The sequence below is a fragment of the Gadus macrocephalus genome, chromosome 20 (assembly GCF_031168955.1).
Source record: "Gadus macrocephalus chromosome 20, ASM3116895v1".
Lineage (NCBI taxonomy): Eukaryota > Metazoa > Chordata > Actinopteri > Gadiformes > Gadidae > Gadus > Gadus macrocephalus.
In genome coordinates this window covers 19504069-19525556 of record NC_082401.1, presented here as the reverse complement: position 1 = coordinate 19525556, position 21488 = coordinate 19504069, and the positions used below count along the sequence as shown (strand labels likewise).

Here is a 21488-nt window from a genome sequence, read left to right as displayed (position 1 = left end):
GAAAAAAACAGGATACATTATTTCCGGACGATATTAATGCAATGTAGTATAAACTCGTCATGACCTCTTTTCGGTTTTTGATCATCATTTTAAATTCACGAGACGGGATTTGCTTACACTGAGATCGGTGGACAGAGCTTTCCTCGGCGGCTTCCTCCCGCGCCCGCCGCCATGCCTCATTCCCATCGGCACCTGGCAGAGGGAGGAAAGGGGCGGAGTCACATACGGGAAGGATATGGACCAATCAGAAGCAGGACGTTTGGCAGTGGTTACAGAGCGAACCGTCAACCGGCTGCGTTGGGTACCTGGTGGCCGGGCATCATCGGGGGCGCGTGGAGGAGGGGGGGACGGATCTGTGGGTTGTACTGGAGGGGCTGCCCGAGCAGCGGGTACCGCGTGTCACCTAAGAACCAAGACCCGACACATTTAGCTTCCACCGGTGCGGACACACGTATGCTCGATAAAGGTTACCCCCACTCAAGGCACAGGCCGTGTGAACGGGTCTTACCGTGGCCGGGCAGGAAGGGTCGGGAGAACTGTGGCATAAGCGGGGCGGAGGACAGACCAGGACGGAGGTTCTTCACATTGGTCAGGTGGGTGGGCGTGGGCGACTGGGCGGGCGAGGTGGCGGGGCTGCCCAGCTGAGGACTGCTCTGGGGTTCAAAGTCAACACTCGGTCAGCTGGTTTGGTGACGTTTTTGAATTCTCCTTATGAATGTATTCTATTGGGCATATGCACTTCATTTACAGAGAGTCCTTGGGTGCCCTGAAAGCGCTTTTAAAATAAAACGTATTATTATTATTATTAATAATTAATAATTAATAATTAATAATTATTAATAATTATTCATTATGAATTATTATCATCAAAATTAAAAATCACCCATCAAATTGTTGCTATGAAGAGCAATATGCGTGTGCGCGTTTGTGGCCCCTTCTCACCCATCGGCTGCACCCACGCATGACAACGTGCGGGTCAAACCAGGGCGAGGGGCCGGCTTACCTGCGAGGTGTCGAGGGACGAAAGCTCTGCGGACTTGGGCAGCCTCTGGTGGTCCAGACTGTAGTACTTGTGGTGCTTCCACTGGGGGGGGGAGTGGGGGCGCGGCTGCTGGCCGTGGGGGAGCGTCAGCTGCATCATCACCATGCCGCCGCCCGGGGGAGGGGGGACACCTGTCGGCAGGGGGGCACACCCGCACGCGTTAAAAGCGGATAGCGCCCGCCGCCAGGTTAGCGGCCGCCAGGTGGGTGGGTGGAGCGACAGCTCTCCGGACACACACGGGCGTCGGAAATGTGAGTGACTGGGAAGAGGGGGGGACCACTCGCAGCGGATATTCAAATAGAAGAGACACTTCCAACGTTGGAATATTTAATTGGGTCCAGTTATGACGTGCACATTTAATGAGGAAGGATGACTAAAACGTGCCAGTGTGCCTGAATCTCTAAATGATTTGAGTAAGTCGATGTACTACGAGCCGCATGCAGCAACGCACACCATCTTATCGCAAAGATAAGCATGTTGATCGGCACCAGGCCAAAAACAGCCTCGAAACTTTTGCCTGAAGGTCGTAAGCCGGTCCCCAGGAAACCTGCGACGTCAGGTCCCGGCTATTGCATTCAGTGGCAGGGTACGAGCCCGTTATTATACTGCTGCTTTTAAAGCGGCTGTTTGTCGAGTCACGCGGCGGCGTCCTCTGCAGACACTGCGTCTGCGTTTCAAGGGCAGCCGTGGTGTAAATACCACATAATCACATCAGAGAACTTAAACCCGACTTCCATTTGAACAGCGGGCTAAAAGAGCTTTTTACCATTTAATGTTTTTCCATATTTTAGGAAGGTGTCGACGGCGCAGCGCCCTCGAGCCGTTATTCCCGACACGTCTGCTCTGTTCCCGGTGTGAATAATGGGACGACCGTTCGGGAAAGACTGCTTTTATGTTCAGAGTCGAATTCACGACGACTCAAATTAGTGAAACGTGAGCAAAACGGGAGCCAAGACAAAGTCATGTAATCGTCTGGGAAGTCAAGGAAAATCCCCCAAAAAGTGGAGTAATTAACTACGCTTTTGTTTCAATCAAGCACGATCCGATGCCGAGTTGGCAGAGAGCGAGTGACAACACGGAGCTCTCAACGGTGGACGGCCGGGGAGAATCTAAACGTTAGCGAACGTTAGTGAACATTGAAAAACGGAGTTCGCCTTGAAACCCACTCCGCCGCTGGATAATCCCCGCACAGAATTAAAAACATTCTGACCACCTGCTTGGGTAGAGCAATCCAATTTTGGCGTGCTAAGGAACATTTGCCTCCACGGTATAATTAGCTCCCGAAGAAGGAGAGGGGGGGGGCATAAAAGCAGCAAATTAGAATTCAGAGATCCAGCGGTTCCCTTCAATAAGGACCTGGCCGGGCAGAAAGCTGCAGAGGAATGACTTTTTAATTACCACCCCATATCTGTTCAATAATTAGATCGTTAGGGCTGGAGAGTGTAATTTCAATTAGCACCTTGAAGGCCTCTTTGACGCACACACACCCACAGCCGAAATGGAATTGGGGGGGGGGGGGGGGGGGGGCAAAGCAGCAGAAGAAGGAGAGCGGATCACAGTCGCCGAGACGTCTACATCACTACCGTCCTTTTGTTTGCACCTTGCATTATTGGGCTTGGCTTTGGAGATGAGAATCTAGCTCGCCCCCTTCAGCTTTGAATGGAGTCAATCCATTTTGATTTGCCAGAGAATCTCGTTGTGAGGTAATTTCTCTTGATGACAGGCTCTCCTTTTGTCTCGTGAAATCTAATTTCCAGGGCTGGAGGAGAGGATCTTGTGCTTTGGAGAGGAGAGCACCGCGGACACTGCCGGGGCTTAATAAGGGGGCCAGAGGGCATCAACCGTGGCAAAGCCAAAGAGCCCACGCGCCCACGCACACACACTCACCCCCCTTTCCCTGTTAAATAATCAGTGCACTTTTGGTAGATGTTGGATTCATCAGTGGTGTTGCTAGTCTCAACATGCGCCATCCTTTGCTGCTAGTCACAACATATGCAGATGTTCCAAATAAAAACAATTAAAAGGAGGGGGAAGAAAAGACGGATGACTTTCTGCATTTCCTCCTGTGGAAACCAATTCAATTCAAAAGCCACACGCATTCACCATCATGTGGTACTTGTGAAACGTATTGACCGCCACCGATCGACCTAGCTCGGCTTATATTGGACATGTGCTCAAGCTCGTCTCAATTGGACAAGTAAAACGATAAAAAACACCCATGCGCATAATCCAAACAGCAACCATTTTTTCTATAATCTGCTGTTCTTTAGGTGTAGCATATTTTAGGACCCAAATAACACTGAGGTGTATTCGCGACATGACGGACCAGATAAAACTCCAGACCACGTCCGGAACCGGTCAGAGAGAGGACGCGCCCGTCGGCGGTGGGAGGCGGCCACGCGGGGGGGGGGGGCTGGTAGGTACCTGAGCACTGCTGGGTGGGGTGCTGCTGGGGGGCGCAGGGCGACGAGGCTCGCGGGAACTGCATCTGCTCCGAGCCGGGAGGGGGCAGGAACCCCATGGAGGAGCTGAGCGGGGGGGGGGGGGGGAAGAGACGGAGACAGAGACGGAGACAGAGAGACATGAGCAGCTTGACTGGCACGTTGTTTTTCTCCTTCTTATAAAGCGGGATAAAAACAGGCTTAATTAGCTGAGCGGAAGGGGGGGGGGGGACCCAGGCGATCCATGTCATCCCACCGCATGAGAACCACGATAAATATCCCCGCCAGGTGCCGGTGGGGCCAATCTCTGGGTGGCGGAGGAGTGAGTGTGGGGGGGGGGGGGTGCAGATCCAATTTTCAACGAAAAATCGAAACAAATCAACGGCCATGGGCATTTATCATAACACATCACCGCGGTAACCAAATTGCGGCCGCGCCGCGCCTCAGATGTGCGGCTTTGGCGAGGCTCCCGGGCGCTGATTTAATAAGGACACCGGGAGCCAGGTGAACGGTGATGCGTCAGCCCGAAGGCCCACGGGCAGCTGCCGGAGACGGGCGCCGCGAGGAATAGCGCCGCGTCGGCGCAGCGGGGGCCGGGCGTGAAGGATGGCAGGCAGAGAGCGCCGCTCACCACACGGGACCGCGGCGGTTATATTAAGACCCACTGGATATCTGCTCTTATTAATCATCCAGAGCGTGGCCTACTAAAAAAAAAGGGGGAGGGGGGGGGGAGTGTAGCAGATGGCGCTGGGTGCAGTTGAGCTGCGGCGCCTCAAAACGTTGCTTGGTGATGACAGAATGAACAAACGGGTGCGGTGAGTGAGCGGTGGCGTTCTGACAGAGCGCGCTCCCTGCGCGGGATGGGCGCCCCCGGAGCTAACCGATGTCCTCGCCGTGTATCACAATGCGTGTCAAAATGTTAGAAGCCCGCCCATTATCTTGTGCCGCGCCGATATCTGACCCTACAGCGGAAGGGAGTGCTTTACTATTTTAATTCACCGTTAAGCCATATTACGGGAGGTTTAAATATTTCGCGTAGCAGCCTGTTCTGAAACCAGCATGTTTTCTGTTTGACTGGACAAGAGGGCGATATATTAAATAGCTACGAGTAGACAAGGAAGCAAAGCAAGAGTTATTAAGGCTACGGGTGAACCACGGGTTAAGATTGTGCCGTGGATTTGATGAAACATCACAGATTGAGTTGCTTATTAATCATGGTGGCGCATTGTGTGGGAGGGGGCTCAGTCTGTCCGCGTAGGCTGTCGGTACAAGCTGCGATCAGCACATCCTGTGCAGGGAGCTCAGTTGGTCACAACCCCGTCTCTAGCGTCTTATGGGCGGCGGCGGCGGCGGCGGCGTACCCCATTGAGTTCTGTTGGCTGGGCGTTAAAACACTGTAGAACACCTGGACACCCGAGCCAGGCATGGGGCCCTGGTTAGACTGGCTGGGGATGAGGACGGGCTGCTGGTAGGACTGCTGGGGCACAGCCTGGGACCCCTGGGGCATGGACACCTGCCACACACACACACACACACACACACACACACACACACACACACACACACACACACACACACACACACACACACACACACACACACACACACACACACACACACACACACACAGTTATAGCCTGGGGATAGGTTTTGCCTTTACACGTATTTTTACAGACGGGAAAGTTACAACAAGCTAACTGTGTGATTGCTTTTATTTTTAATGAGGAAAATCAAAAGCATTCCTGAATTCCCAAGACTGTGCTGGATTCAAATGAGGTCAAACTAATCAGGCTCGAGCAGCATATCTTGATGATCGTTTCCTTTTTAAGGACGGGAACACCACAAAAAAAAGCACACAAAAACCCTTCTCGTTTGTAAGGGAACACGCACCTGATAAGACTGCATGGGAAACTGGACCATCATGCTTTGCATCTGATTTCCCATATTGCTGTGCTGGCCGCTGACCATGTTTTGACCCTGTGGCTGTTGTACAGCCATCATACTCTGTGGGTAGCTCTGCGCTTGGCTTGGCATCACAGTTTGGTAACCTGGAAGGGAACGGGCAAGGGAAAAGACACGTCTGAGCTTCAGCACAACGTTTAGACAAGCCGACAGATTGTGACTGCCGAGCGCAATACAGGGAACCAGCGACGATAGGGTTTTGATGAACGCAGTCTACCATCAAAGTATTATTCCTTCAACACAACAAAACATTGAAAAAAAAAAAAAAAAGTACACGAGAAAACCAATAACATGAAATCACATTATAAAGATCCTTGGACCGGTTGGGTTCGACACGTTTTCTTGCTTTTCATCTTTCTATTGCCGACGTATCAGTGTCAAAGGCAGCGGGCAGCGTGTGCACCGACAGAAGTGCTACCGGCGAGGGGAAAAATTCAATACGTACACAAACACATGGAATAATATCTCTCCCTTCACTGCAGATGGGAAACAGCACAGACAGGTGAAAATAAATAAATAATAACAATAATAAAATCAAGCCGATAGCAGCCATGTGCAGGCTGGGGGTTTGGTGGGCAATTTTCAATTTTCTCCCAGCTTTGGGTGAGAGCGACGGCAATCAATTCAGCCGAGATGAGACGGGAAGTGGGACAAAGGGACCGGGAGGCCCCTGCAGGGCGAAGAGGAGGCCGGCCGAGGCTATTTTTAGGGCCCCGTTGTCTCGCTTTCATTTAGGGACCCAGCACAAATCCTATATAGAATTAAACATTCTCTCAGCGGGCTATTGAGCGGTGAGACAAAAAAGAAATCCAACCTTGGTCAGACCCACTTGACAATTGTATCCATCAGTTCACAACCCATCTGACCTGGTGCTCAAAGAGGGTTCCAAGGAGCGTTGTGAAGCATCAGACCGCCATCTCTACCACCTCCCCATCATATTATTAGTGTCCGTCGACACAAAACCCATGCATGGCGCTCTTCTACAAAGCAACACAACGTCCAGCTCAGTGAGAAGCCTAGCCCCCAAAAGACAGTGCAGCAAAACATGCTGTACTCGCACCCGTGAAGATCCATTAGTAAATCAGGATGTTTAGGCAAGGGTGAGCGACTCCTTTATTACAACCATGCATCATAACGCCAAGCGTTTGGAAATGAGAGCAAACGCGCGTGCACACAAAAATCGTTTTCTTTTTTTTTTACTGACGGGAGACGGAAAAATCGGAAATTACGCAAAACAGTTTGGGTGCTCAGTGCCGGATCTTCTGCCGTCCAGGAGAAGAAGAGGAGGAGGAGGAGGAGGAGGAGGAAGGAGGGGCAGGAAAAGAGACCGGTTCACTGTGAGAATCATAGGGCCTCTCAGACAGCGCCCCGGCCCCGTCCCCAGACACTCAGCGCGCCGACACCGGCCGAACCAGCACCCCGCGTGGACCACCTGGAAACACTCACAGGGCAGCTCGGGAAAGACAAAAGACCCCAACACCTCGCATCTCGTTTCTCCCAAATAAAAAGCACCGAAAACACTTGCGTCCCCGTACCCCCCCCGCCACCCGCACCGCATATCCATCCTCCCAGAGTAAAGAGCAGCGCTAGGGAGGAAACAATGCCCCTCGTGTCAGACAAGGAGGCAAGATAATGGCACGGGAAGAAAAGCCAGTGCGGCGCCGGTGTAATTAGCCCCGTGCACCACGTCTCCGCCCCCCGCCGGGGGGGGGAGGGGGGGGAGGCTGGGGCCCCCGCCGCAGTGCCTGAGAGGGGTCCATTGTGGGGCTGCCACGGGGACACATAACCGGAGCAAACACGGGGCTGATGAGAGCCTCCCAAACAAACAAACAAAGAAGAACAGACAACACCACAAGGTAAACACCTCACAGGGAGAGGACGGCGGGGAGGGAGAACAACACAAACAATGAACAATAACGGGAGGAAAAATAAGGGCTACGGACGACGTTAACCCAGGAAAAAGCTAATGTGGCACACAAGGTCAGGGAAATAGACAAATGGCTCCCCGCCACGGAAAGAAATTAAACACCCATTTAAAGACACTGGTGGGGGGGGGGGGGGGGGGGGGGGGAGTCTGGGTGTCTCAGATTACTTCCCCCGGGGTAATTACCTGTCTGCTGGGAGGGGTTGATGGTCTGGCTGTGGGGGCCGCTGTACTGGACCGTGCCCACCGGCCGGTACGGCTGGCTGGAAAGAGGGTACTGTCCAGGCGCACAGTAGCAGGCCGGCATCTGAGGAGACAAGGAGGGGGGTGTGAGCAGGGGCACCGGTCGAAGCCTACATGGGACGCTCCGATGTCAGCAGAGCCCCGCTAGGCCCCCCCCCCCCCCCCCCTTCTCTGTGGTAAAGTGCGATAAGGCCTCCTCGCTTTTGCGTTTTGTTATTTCGCCAATTAGGGAGGGGAATACAATGAGTACTTTTTTAAGATCCGTGGGTCGCCGACTCGACGACAAGCGAAAAAGATGGTGCGTTACTTAATCTGGTCTATTATCCTAACGCAGGTACCCCCGCATTAAGTTTTCATAGGCAAGATTGGCAATTACTTATTTTATTGAACCAATGGTTCGTGAAATAGAGAGACCCGATTTAGCGTCGCAAAACAAGCATTTCAGATGTGCAGCAGATTAGGGCTTTTGTGTTAACTGCTCAAATCTCCCACAAAAATCCATTGGCGCGGATTAGAGGAAACAAAACAAGCACCAAGCACCCCTTAACCGCAGAACATTTCACGGATGCGTACGGAAATCACGGTGTTCCGCTGAAGAGCAACGGCAGACAAACGGAACAAACAATAGAAAAAAGTAAAACATGACACGACGAGGACGGCTAATGGTTATGCTGTTGTCAAGTCGTCATGGTTACGGGGGGGGGGGGGTGGGGGGACGGACGACGTTCCTACCTGCTGCATGGGTTGTTGCATGTACGCTTGCTGCTGCTGCTGCATGGAGGGCTGGTTGACGGCTTGGGGGGCGGCGTTGGAGTAGGCGGGGCCCGCCACAGACTGTCCTGGGGGCGGGGCCACCATGTAGCCTGCCGGCGGCGGCTGCTGCAGCTGCTGCTGCTGCTGCTGCGGGGGGGGGGGCTGGAGCACCACGGAGGTGGGGTACATGGCAGTGTGTGCCTCCCGGCTCTCACTCGACGGCTGGCGGCCCAGCCCCATGTGGCTGAACTGGGGCCCCAGGTTGTCTTGCTGCGGGGCCCCGGAGAGAGGGAGAGGGAGGGCAGAGGAACAACAAAGCGCGTGCGTCAGAAAGGACCCAATGACATGCTGGCGTTGCTGCAACAGCTGAACGATTTGAATAAATGATTTGGGGGGATAATGGGGGGGGGGGGGGGGTATTTTTACAACGTGGTTTACGTTCGTCGTCCTGGAACGGCGACGGGCCGTTTTGGGAATATCAGCGATTCTATTCAGAGAAATATTCAATTTAACATCTGCCGCCGGATTAATTATTCATAAGTGCCTTCTACAAATTTAAAACCCTCATCAGCGGTTCAAGGGGATTTCACTAAGGCAGGCAGGTCGGCGGTGTGGCAGACTGTCATCAGGCGGGTAAAGGGCAGCCCAGCCCATTCATAATGACGCCATTACTCGTGTATCGACAGCTCAGCTCGACCACGTCAACGTCGACGCTCAACTCTTCATCTGCTTTTAAAAAGCCTCTTAAAATGCAAACTATGTAGATGAGACGTGGGTGAATTTAAAAAAAACTCTAAATCATATCCGTCTCAATCAAAATTTCATCACGTTTCCAAAATTGATACTGATATACATATAATGGATTTAATGATCCGCTGACAAGACACCCAACACATCAATTTCTCGTGTTTGTTTTTGCCAGCGAGTACACCCTGCCTACCGCCCCTGGTTTTCCAGTTACGAGTCATCCATCATAATCCATGTCAAATTATACAGCCCGATCCCAGTTGGCGGGGAGCAGTGCCTGGGAAGCGAGCCCCCTCTTGGGCCCGGGCACCGCGGGATACACACTCGCTACAAACAAAGACAGCCTCTTGATACGTCTTCAGACACGATGAGAACGCATTGATCACGCTTCATGAATGACAACCGACGCCGAGAGAGCCGCGAAGCGCGCGCTTAATGGGACAGGGGGAATATGGTTAAAGAACTGGATATCTTCCTCCATTAGCGTCGTGTCGACCCACAGTGCATCACTAGGAGATGCCGTTATGCGGTCTGGCAGGACTAGATACTCAGCTACTACTCTAAGCTTTAGTCTGACAAAAAAAATACCAAACACTAGAGAACCTAACTCACACGTTAGACTGAATGTCATCCATGAATGATATTATGGTGTATTTCACCATGATAATAAATATTCCAGCCTCGTTCTTTAGGCATGTCTTTGAATATTCCCCCTGCCCTCCCAAAAAAAGTTTTGCACGATGACTACCGAAGGACCCTGTGAAAACACCAAGTGAGGGACGCTCGACCACAGGAAGATAAGAAGACAAAGAGGGACCAGAAGTGTGTGTGTGTGTGTGGGGGTGGGGGGGGGGGGCACCACAGTGGAAGAGGAGGGGCAGGGGGATGAGGGGAGAGAAGAGAGAAGAAAGGCAGGTACCACAGTGTATGGTTGGTTAGGGGAGACGGAGAGGAGCTGCGGTGTGTAAGAGACCGTCGAGTACTGGACAGGCTGAGTGGAGGGCTGGAAGGACCGGACCGGCTGAGAGAACACACACACACACACACACACACAGATCCCACACGTAGAGCACACAAACACACACACCCACACACACACGAAGAGAGAGAGGAGAAAAGATTTATTTTTTAGACGAGGACAAGAGTGGAAGAAGGGGAGGGGGAGGAGGGGGAGGAGGGGGAGGAGGGGCTAGGCAACGGGTGGTTTAGTAATAGACGGGATATGGATCCTGTCTCAGTAAATTAAACATTTAAAGAAGAAGAGCTAAGTGTCCTAGTGGAGCAAGCAGAGGAAAGGGATATTGGTAGAGGCAAGAAGTATAAAAGGCACGGGCAAAGAGCAAATATGTGAAATAGCCAGTGGAAGCAGTCTGCGAGGAAATGGTAATGAAGAGAAAAGTCCCCTCGTCAGTGGAAACATTTTTCAATCAGGAGTAATGAAAATCCTCGTTGGCTTGTGCAAAATCTCTCTAATCTGCATGAACCTCATCAGCCCGGGTCCCTCTGAACTCGATGGCGCACTTGTCTCCCAAGTAATCACAAGGGATTCGCTTCCCCCCCTCCGAAAGAAACTGCCCTTCTGTTCTGCCCCCGTAGGTTGTGTGGCAAACAGAGGGGTCGACGCCATTCCCAGTCCTGCCATTAACTTTAATGAAGCCCAACCCTTAACACCCCCCCCCCCCCCCCCCCCCCCCCCCCCCACCCCCGGCTAAATGGAAAAATAAATACAACAGATAAAGTTAAGTTGACAAGGAGCAACACCGTGGCGGTGGTGAAAGGATGAACGTACGTGTGTGTGTGTGTGTGTGTGTGTGTGCGATTGTACACGCAAGTAAGTGCAAGTGCGCACAGTAGTTTCTATTTCTGGTTACAATTTAATTATGTGCAGTGCTGTGCAACATGTTGGCCATCCAGGAAGTAATTGGGTGCGTGTGCGTGGCAGGGTCGGCGGAGAGCGAGGACGGTGGGCGTGGGGCGGACCTGGGAGAGGAGGTGGTTGGCCGGCTGGTGCTGGTGGGGGCCGGGCTGGGCGGAGGGGGGTGGCGGCGCGGACAGAGGGGGGTGGGACTGCTGACTCCTTCCCTGCTGGGAGGCCAGGCCAGGGTTGTACACCACCGCCGTGCCGTCTGGGTTGACAAAGGGCTGGCCTGAAAAGAGGAGAGTGGGGGGGGGGGAGAGGGGGGAGAGGGGGGAGACAATGGATTAAAGTCAAAAAATGAATCCGCCTTTGGTTAATGGCTGCATACATGAATAAATAGGGACCCGGGGCTGTCTCAATTGAACATCAAAATTCGGACTTGGCGTCCGTCCTGTGAGTGCGTTGGAATCTATTAACCGATGGGACTGGGCTTTCTCATGCATCCGTCTGCCTGAGTCTATGGGTAGATTTGACCAACTTCCAAAAATCAAATCACGGTTTTCTTTTCAAACTCTGATGTATACACTCAACTTTGAGTTAGGTTTATCCTAACGTGGTAATACTTGTAAATACCATCAGGATCTCAAAAACAAAAAGTGTAGTGAACAGGTAAAACAAACGACGCATCATTGCCAATTATGCACCAAATCTAACGTAATCGTCATCCACTGTAACCAAATGAAGCCAGGGCCATCAAGGCATCAAATGTACTGCTTTACATCTGCCGAGACGTCTTTACTATAATAGATCAGCAATTGGGATTCGCATTAGCGATGCCCGCCTTCACTAGTGTTTCCCTGAAGCAGTTCAGAGCCCCACGGTCCAGCACCGCACTTCTGCGGACGCCTTCAAAGTTAATATTTACGTTTGCCTAAGCCTGGAATACGAGGGACAATACAGTCAAGGCACATTGGGTGCGAGAACCACAAAAGATCCAGCTTAAGACTTGTTCAAGTCATTTTTTGTCAACATTTATTATAATTCCTCCCTCCCTCCCCCGTCTTACTCGAGGTTTATTATCTGAATTGCTAATGAAAAATAATACGCCTAGTCCTCTTACGAATTTCCTGTGCTGATATTTCATGAATCCATTCATGCGTGAAATCCGCGAAAATGTTCACAAGGAGCTACAGGCGGATAGTGAGCACACGCTTTTGAAAAGATATCTTTCTGTCGCGGCGGCGGCGGCGAAAGAATAGGAGTGTGCTTGACAGGAAGTAATTAACGCCCATTTATCCGTGCGCCGGTGTACCATTAGCATTCTGCCGGGCTCCTTCCCTTGTTCCCGTTACCGGCGAGGCGAGGGATCAGCGAAAATCCACAAGAATGTGCTCCGCCAGCGCCATCAAACCTCCCCAGGCTCGGAGACGCTCTAATCTACGCCTCCCGCGCGCAAAAGGAGCGCGTCTGCAATCGAGGGGGGGGGGGGGGGGGGGGTTTTGTTAAACTCCTTCGTAATAAAAACGTTACTTCCAGTCCGAGCCTCTGCTCCTCAAGACGACGTCACGCTGACCCAGGAAAAAAAACACCTTGTCGTTACGGTTTGTGCGCCCGCAGGTAGTCAAATTAACTCTGGGGAGGGGGGGGGCGGGGGTGGATTTGTGGCACGCTATAAAGAGTTCCTATTTGCAGACTCCTTACGAAAGGTCAATAAGCACTTTCACACCCTGGTTGACTTCGAAAGGAAAAAAGGGAACGATAGAAAAACGCATTAGCGCCAACCCGTCCAGGCCGGCCTTATCAGGCCTGTGCATATTTAAAAAAGGTGCACGCCGCTAAGGAGGAATACATTAGGCATGTGGAGGGCCACGCCGTCAATTTCTCCTCTATATTCAATTAGGTGTACAGTACGGCTTCATCATTTGTGTCCGAGCAAACCCCGGCGGAATGTGTTTGGGCCGTCGCCGGCTATATTGATCTTGCTAGACGGCTATCATTTTTCAAAGTGCCGACGGAGGCGATCCGCAGCACGGGGGTGGGAGGGAGGGAGATCGAGCGGGGAGACGTGTGTGGGGGGGGAGTGTGGGATCTCATTTGCATGTAAGGCTCATCATTAGATGTAGACCTCCGTGTGGATTTGGAAGGATTTGCCGACCAGAGACAGCGCGTTGCTCTGTCTTTTTTTCTGAAAAAGGGCAATCAAAGCGGCACAACTACTTTTAATTATTTTACTCGGAGAGAAAAGACTCGTGACTTAATGGCTTAGAACTTGCGCATTAATAATGCATGATGCTCAGGTGCTCTCCTGAATGGACCCCGCAATTGAGTTGGCAGGGGGGGAAAACAAAGAAAACACACCCCTCAACCACGGCAACTCTCGTTCAGAGGATTTATTTCCTCCAGAGTCTATCCAAGGAAGAAAAAACAGCAAGAGTTGGGCCCGAGGTGAAATTACCATAGCGACGTGAGTACGGTTAGTTTGAAGGTTAAAAGGAGCAGAAAAACACACACTCCTACAAAACACACACACTACCGCGCAGGCAGTCAAAGCGAGAGACCGACCCCTCCGAAGGCAAAGCCAACAACAGGGGAGGGATTGGGCTAGTCCCCCTGGTGGGGGGGGGGGGGGGGGGTCAGAGGTTACCAACCTGTGTGCGGGTTGACCAGGATGCTGCCTGGGGGTATTCCTGCGGCTTCCAGCGGAAGCAAATAGTAGCTAGTAGTGTTAGTCGTGGAGGTCGGTAGCGACGGTGGCTGCGTCGGTTGAGGAAGAGGAGGAAGAGAAGGAAGAGGAAGAGGCAGAGGCAGAGGCAGAGGAAGAGGCAGAGGAGGCGGCAGGGCCGGGGCAGTCACGACGGCCGCCGCCGCCGCCGCTGCTCCGCTCCGGCCCACCTCGTACGACATGGAGCTACTAGTGCAGAGGAGCGGGTAGGCCACCGGCCCCGCCCCCCCGTGGCCCGCCGGCTGGCTGGGCGGCGGCGGCGGCGGGGCGGGGAAGGGCGGCTGGGAGCGGGAGAGCGATCCCGTAGAGGAGCCTATGCTACTAGACGACTCGGAACCTGGGGGAGAAGGAGGGGGAGGAGGAGAAGGAAGGCCTTAAACCTCCGGTGCAGAGCAAAGACCTCATGCATTAAGAGGGATGGGGGGAGTGGGGGGGGGGGGGGGGGGGGGGGGGGGGGGGGGGGGGGGGAACATGCAAGGGCGTTGGTAGGATGGAAATGGCATGAAGGGCGATGAAAGCGATGGCTGCCGACACGGTGAGAAGGACAAGAGGCTGGTGGGAGCGGTTAAAGCGACTGCGGTCGGGAGCCATGTGCGCCACATTGAGGTCAAATATCGCCGCGGAATTTATAAATCTAATTATAATGAATTATATCTAATTATCTATGGTAATTACCCATGGGAGAGCTGCTGCCATAAAGCGGGTCTGGGAGCATAATGATGTCACTAGCTTCGTAGCTTGACATGAGATGTCATCTTTTCCATTAACGTCTAGGAGCCGTCTCCCTGCGTCTCTCCCGATACACGCCGTGGCAAGGGCACGTGCTCAAGCTCGTTTACCGATGGGACAATAAAAGGTAATGTGATAGAATGGGGCGAACGTAACTCTTTTGATGGGTCAATAAAAATCCATTGTTTGCATTGGCAAAACAATGTTTTTACTTGGGGGACGGACGGACGGGGGGGACGGACGGACGGACGGACGGACGGACGGACGGACGGACGGACGGACGGACGGACACTGCAGCCGTGTCAAGTCACCCATGGATCTCAACAGACTCCTACGTTACATCGGTCAAGGTGGCTTCTTGTTCATTCGTTAACATACAAGTCAACTTGGAGCAGCGCAGCTTTCGGAGAGGGAGCCCACAGCGAGGAAATGAAACAATTTGCAACGCAAAAACATGAAAAGCGAAAGGAGTTTTATGATACAGCAGGAACGGTGAAAAAATGCTAGGGTGAGCGAGTGCACCAAAAGCAGAGGCGGGAGAGGTTGGGTGGGCCGCAGTGTTCGGCGCGCCCTGCTACGGAGACCTCAGCAGGTGCCCGGGGAGCAAGAGAAGCGCTACATCAATGTCCTGGTCCTGAGCCCCGGACAAGCAAACCAAAAAAAATAAATAAATCGGATTGATGCGATGCAGGCCGGGCTGATTAAAAATGCATGGATTTCATTTTATTCTCGCCCCTGCCTGCAACCCCTGCTTGTACTCGTACAGAGTAAAGCAGATTCCAACAACTCAAATGAATGTAATAAATAAACGTAAAACTCAAACAATATGGTGCAGCGACAACAAAGAGCCAGGACCACGGGCTTTGCCTTTGGCAGATGCAGTTGACTCTGGACTGGCACTCTCTGGCCAGTCCCGGGCTGAGGTGAGCGAAGCGCCAGCAGCCAAAGCCATTGGATGAATGTGTGGTTGTCTGTGGCAGGCAGTGAAACGTCACCGGCCAGGATTGGTTGGTGACAAATGGTTGTTTTTCTCTGCATGCCGGGTAGCAAACGTTTACATCAAGCCGCTCAAGTCAGCCCTTGCATCTTTAATCTTTCTGAAGTGAGATGGTCAATGGAATAAGTTTCAGTCTCAGCAACAACAGCCTGAGTGAAACCATGGCTTGTACAATTAATAGCCATGTACACAAGGCAATTTTCTGCATTTAATTATCTATATTTCTTAAAGCTTATTTTTTATTACTAGGGTTAAAAACACAGGGAAAACACCCACCGTGTTGTAACCTTGAACAAAGCCATTTTCTCTCTTTCTGATTGGCCACGAGACTTCACATGGTCGTGTTTGGATGCAAACATGGTTGCGCGCGCGCGTGCGTGCGTGCGTGGGACCCTTTAGGTTCTGAGAGCTGGGCGCTGTGTGTGGTGCGGGCCGTGGCCGCGCGGCGGCCGTGGCCGCGCGGCGGCCGTGGCCGCGCGGCGGCCGTGCTCACCGGTCTTGGAGAGGCGGCCCATGCTCTTGCTGCTGGCGGAGCTGTCCCCGCGCATGAGCACGGAGATGCCGCTGAAGCTGCTGGCCTTGGTCATGGCCGGCCTGAGGTTGCGGTTGGAGCTGTCCGAGTCCGTGCTGCTCCACGGCCGCGGGTCGCCGTACTTTGGCTCGTTCTCCGAGCTGCTCTGGCGGCTGTTGGCCGAGCGCCCGTCCTTTAACCTGGAAGAACACCGCTTGCCGGTTAACCACGTGCTGGTGGACCAGATTGAAATGATCCGAGACATGTGTTGAACTACAGCGGACACGTGCTCCTGCAGAAGGTTTACTCATGGTTCAGTCAACTTAAAATGAAAATGAATAAATTAATCCACTGTTTGTTGCTACCAAATATGTGAAAATCAAACATGTGTTGACACATTTGGTATCTATTTGTGCGTGGCTCTAAAACAAACCAAGGTTCCACTGTACGGTTGACTCAATAGCTATATTATACATCTATCTTTGCTCCGTGCATTCATTTTTCTGTTTTGGGGAGGAAAAAAGCTCACCTAAATACTTGGCGTCTCTGCTGGGTGCTGTTGCAGACGTCATCTTCTTGTATCCTGGGGGCATACAATATTTTCCTTAAACCGGAGCCAAGCTGTTAGAAAACGTGCGTGTTTTACTCAGATAGACCTCGTCAGATCATCAACCCCCTTGAGGGTGGGACGTACCTTTTATCGAGTGCAAAGCCGTCATGACCCTAAAACACAGAAACACCCCAAAAAGTTAAAAGAGGGCCGAGTGCATTTGACAAAAAAAAGCAAAACACGTGTTCATGGACAGATGGGACGGCCGCGGTCCATTTGCTGAAGGGGAAAAGGGGGGCACTTGCATCTTGAGCGAATATCCTGTCTCTTGCCCGCTGGTACTCCTCCTCACGCTCCTCGATGGACTTGCTCCTTCGGTCGTCTTTCAGCCGCATGCGCATCTGCAACAAAAACACACGACGCCATGTTGGAGAACGGGCTCGGGTGGGGCACCTCCCCATTATCACACTGCAGGGCTCGTTTGAGTTCCAGAATATTCATTAAAAAAAAACAACGCGCGGATCGGTCCACATCAATGTTTTAGTCTAGCGTTGTAATAAAATTTCATTTGGCTTATCATAAGGGGTATGGTTCAAATAGATTGCTTGTAGGAGTAATATCCTTTCATTTTGCCATGTATCTGATGGACAAAGTAGTAAAAAAAAAAATTTCTCCTAAATAAAGTCTCAAAACGCCCGTTAGATTCATCCTTGAGGCAGTGTGAATATGAATTGGGTATTGTGATACGATAGTTTTTCTTCAATGATTAATTCTGCTCCCTGCTCAGAGCTTGTTTTAATTAATGGCGAGAATGATAATAATTCGAGAGCAAATGGGACGATTTCTCTCCTTATCTCCATGCACACACAAACACACACGCACGCACGTGCACGCAGACGCACACAAACACACACACGCATTAAATCACACACATCCCAGGGCCTGGGGAGTGAAGATAGCAACTCTAACGTCAGCGTTTCAACAGCTAACAGACCAGACAAACACTGAAAGGAAGGTTTTTTTTCCCCTTCACGTCTGGTACGAGGCAGATTGCCTGTCTGCAGTGGTGTTGAGCAGGTGTGCAGGTGTGCAGGTGTGTGCGTGCGCGTGTGTACACCCACCATGTTTTCATCCCTGTCTGAGCTGGAGTTGTCCCTTTTGAGAATGTAGCGTTTCTGGAAGTCATCCGTCTTGTCATCTTTAATGTGTTCCGAGAACTTCTGATCAGGTCTGCGGGGCGGGGGGGGGGGGGGGGGGGGGGCGGTCAACATTTAAAGTAGTCACAGGGGTGTGCAGGAATAAAACCTAAGATGTGCACGTCTCATAAAACCCAGCTTCCCCTTGCAACACCTCCACCCACACCCCATAGCAATATTGAAAATCGCAGATAATTAAGTTTCCACTCAGCCCCCGACCCCCACCCCATAAAAAAAATCATTTTGCCAGGGCTGCACGGAAAAAAATCTGTTTTGCCGGCACGGAAGATATGGGCGTCTGTAATTTCTGCAAGTCTAAGCCGTTTGAATTAAAGCAGGTTGAGAAATTCAATTCCTCGAGCAGAGGCGAGAGAATGATTGTGTGTGAAGAGGTGTGTGTGTGTGTGTTCAGAGATGTGTGTGAGTTCAGAGGTGTGTGTGTGTGTTCAGAGGTGTGTGTGTGTTCAGAGGTGTGTGTGCGCGCGCGCGCGTGCGTGCGTGTGTGTGTAGAGGTATGTTTAGAGGTGTGTGTGTGTGCGTGTCTGTACACATTACTCACATTCTGGTATTGCTAGTTTTGTTGATGATGACAGATTTGCCGGTCTGATCGACATTGTGATCCAGGCCGAAGTACGCAGCGACTCTGTGCAGCAGCATTCTATGGTAGGAGGTCATCGGAGGGAACTTCCTCTTCTGGCTTCTGAGGGAGAAGGAAAACACGGTAAATGGATGGTGGGGGGGCTAAGGACCATAGAGAGAGATAGAGAGCGCGGGAAGGGAAGAGAAGCGAGCGAGAGGAAAAGCGCAAGAGAGCGCGAGAGAGGGAACGAGAGAACTAAATCAATAATTAAGTGCGGACTAAAAGAAGACGATTAGAAAGGGGTTTCTTAAGCGGCGGTGGCGTGGCGGCCGCCCGCGGTCAGATCTCATTAGCACTGCCGGCGCGCAGACCCGTCTCTGGGAAATTATGCACGGTTTAATAGAGCCGACAGGGGCGCAAGCTTATTCCGTGGAAATGTGACCCAAAAATACAACTTACTCGTTATTACTGATGAAGTCGAGGATGTCCTGCTCCAGCTTCAGCAGCATCATTCTGTCCCTGGGTGGGATTTACAGAACAAAGAATTATTCACAGACTCTTTCAAAGACATTATGACATGGTGGCTTCCTAGACAGTTTTTGTAAGCGCTAGGGTTAGAAACAGGGGAAATAACGACCATATGGCTCTTTAAGCGGAACTTAAAACACCCCGTTAGATGACGAGGCCCCTTATGCAGGGCACGGTATAACAGGTACACCAGTACCGCTCCAGAAAGACAGATAATTTGTCTTATAAGCGTGGTCCTCATCCCAGCAAACACAGTGGACTGGCCCCAGCCATCAAAGACTCTTTCAGCGGGTTTGTGTGTACACACCTGGGGTTGTTTTTTAGCGTGTTCACCAAGAACTCGTGGAGATCAATCCCTGTGGAGTCTGTGTATTCCTGACTCGAGTCTGGAGGAAAAAGGAGGGAGGGAGGGAGGGGAAAGGGGGAGGGAATAGCAGGCTTGGTTAGAGATGGTCATTGGTAGATATTTTTTGTTCTAGTCTTAAAGGAATAGCGTACCGAAAGTACATGCAATGCGAGTTGCCAACGAACAAAACACAAATGAGTCTTTATGTTTGGGATGCCTTAACCACCGGTGTTCATGGTTACGAGCCCACCTGCTGGACCTCATTATCACCAACCCTTAAATGGATGGCGATAACGAGCCCCAACAGGCGGCAGTGTCGGGAGCACCCCCACCTCGAGACAACAGCTTCCTGGTCAGCTTCTCGGGCCGCTCCTGCTTGTCTCCGGCCTTCTCCTGCTCATTCTTGGTTGGGGTCGGAGGTTCCTCTTTGTCTAACGATTGGCTCAGCTTGATGGAAATTTCAGCCTACAAGATAATGCAAAAATATAAATGACGAAATGTGACACGGCCAATGTTTTCAAGACCCCACGTTCGATGGTTAATTTTTTTACCAACAAAAATTGGTAAACAATGAATAAACATTATTCAGCTGAAATACAAATGAATAGTGTTCGCCGGGATCTGCATTGGGTACGGCCAAACCCAAGCAGTCCAGATTCTAATACAAGGACCATGGAAGCCAACGTGGCCAAGAGTGTGCAACCCTTGCGGTTTGAATTTGAGGGTGTCAGCAGCAACCATTCATCAGTAGACGCCTAAAGGCTGTTCTGGCGGAACAAAGACAGAGGGGTGGGAGAATACAAACTCAAAAACGTAGGATAAAACTAAAACTATACCCAAGTACTAACAGCCTGCGGGGAGTATGCTCAGTTTTACAATTTATTTATTTCCCTTTCTTTTACTACTGGGACCAACACAAACAGTGCTGAAGGGTTAGTTTCCAAAGTTCCTCGCTAGTACTCCGTTAACCAGGCGAGCGGTGTGGTAGCCAGGCGGGGGCACCCTGAGAAAGCCCCCATCTGTATCAGTGAAGTGGCAGATTGTGCCACTCTCAATCCCCAACGCTCCAGACAAAACGTGACCCTACGGAGCGCGGGCCCCGGCAGATTTTCCCTCCGTACCCCCATTCACTCCTTATTAAAGAGAATCTGCAGGCTATAAAAGGCCTTCCATTTCACCATTCAGCGCGGATACAAAAGCAGTGCCGAGCGGAACAAGCCGGCAACAGGCTGTTGTTTTTGGTTCTCTTTTTCGTGATAAGTGGGGGCCAAAGCTGTGGTGTTTACACAGTGGACAATGGCGGCCTGGAGTAAATAGCATCTAGTTAGCGACCGGCTCAACGTGCAGGAGGTGAGGAAAGAGGGTCTTAAAAGAAACCCTATTCAAGCCCCGTTGTCAATCATAATACGATACAGGGGAATATGTTAGGACATTTTTAAAAAAGGCACAAAGAACTGAAAGCACTCGTGTAAAGTGCATTTTTTCTTCAGTAGACAGTGTAATAGAGATGATCTTTCCTTTACGGTAATAGAGCCACACTACCCAACATCCAAAATGTTGTCCCAAGCCTGTTCCAGGTTTCAAACCTTACTTTTACACTGGGCAAAATGAGTCCGACCTCAGCAAAGGAGCAGATCTGTGAGACTTTACAACCGACTCACTTTAGGGTTTAAGTGCAGCTGCTCTGTAACACCCCTTTCTGCACCATGTGTTTGAACGTTATGGGGCGATGAAAACATTTCAGAAGCACTCATGGGCAGTGAAATGTCGTTGGGCCCCAAACTCCAGCTGTGTGGTGGAAGAAGTTGTGGGTTGGCTGGGGTAGGGTGGGGGGCTTATGGGTGAAGGACCAACAGGAGATGGGTGGTAGGAGGGGATAGGAAGAGGAGGGAGAGAATAGAGAGGGAGAGGAGGGGGGGGGGGGAGAGTTTTACCTGGTGTTCTCCAGGCAGATCAGTGGTAAAAGGGGGAGAGGAGGACTCTTCGCAAACAGCCAGGCTCCGAACTAACTTTAACTTTGAGTTAGACTGGGGGAGAGTGGTGAGGGTTAAGAAGAGTCAGGATGGGACAAGAGAGATGACACCACCACACCAAGCACAACCGAGGAATAGGGGGTTCGTTTTCAAAGAAAATAAAAAGGGTTGGAAATTAAAAGTCAAGCTCAGTTAGAAAGGAAACCATTTCCCCGTGCGATGCAAGCACAAACCCAAATTACGGATGAATTATCGATTGTTGATTTTTAAATACAATACAAAATGACACACTTGGTCAAAGATGCAGCATTGTTAAGTGAGTCATGAGTCCAAGTAGGTGCATGAAATGTAGAAGACAAGAAAATAACAAAAATGCATCTACAGAT

General features: G+C 51.4%; 1 protein-coding gene across 8 annotated transcripts in view; it reads right to left on the bottom strand.

Annotated features, from left to right (window-relative positions):
- Positions 1-21488, bottom strand: part of LOC132448391 (R3H domain-containing protein 1-like) — a 53996-nt gene that overhangs the window by 2021 nt on the left and 30487 nt on the right. For 2 of the 8 annotated variants that reach the window (XM_060039616.1, XM_060039617.1), the window contains exons 5-26: positions 21064-21156; positions 19462-19594; positions 19091-19169; positions 18715-18774; positions 18235-18375; positions 17601-17709; positions 16785-16880; positions 16624-16652; positions 16459-16512; positions 15912-16129; positions 13619-14029; positions 11093-11259; positions 10032-10133; positions 8345-8635; positions 7556-7676; positions 5374-5531; positions 4845-4996; positions 3463-3570; positions 1004-1175; positions 509-653; positions 306-403; positions 118-192 (exon numbers count right to left, since the gene is read on the bottom strand). In XM_060039616.1, coding sequence (XP_059895599.1) covers positions 118-192; positions 306-403; positions 509-653; positions 1004-1175; positions 3463-3570; positions 4845-4996; positions 5374-5531; positions 7556-7676; positions 8345-8635; positions 10032-10133; positions 11093-11259; positions 13619-14029; positions 15912-16129; positions 16459-16512; positions 16624-16652; positions 16785-16880; positions 17601-17709; positions 18235-18375; positions 18715-18774; positions 19091-19169; positions 19462-19594; positions 21064-21156 — 3012 coding nt within the window. Of the gene's footprint in view, positions 1-117; positions 193-305; positions 404-508; positions 723-1003; positions 1176-3462; positions 3571-4844; positions 4997-5373; positions 5532-7555; positions 7677-8344; positions 8636-10031; positions 10134-11092; positions 11260-13618; positions 14030-15911; positions 16130-16458; positions 16513-16623; positions 16653-16784; positions 16881-17600; positions 17710-18234; positions 18376-18714; positions 18775-19090; positions 19170-19461; positions 19595-21063; positions 21157-21488 lie in introns of those variants that run through there. The other 6 variants (XM_060039619.1, XM_060039621.1, XM_060039618.1 and 3 more) reach the window with 5 other exon arrangements.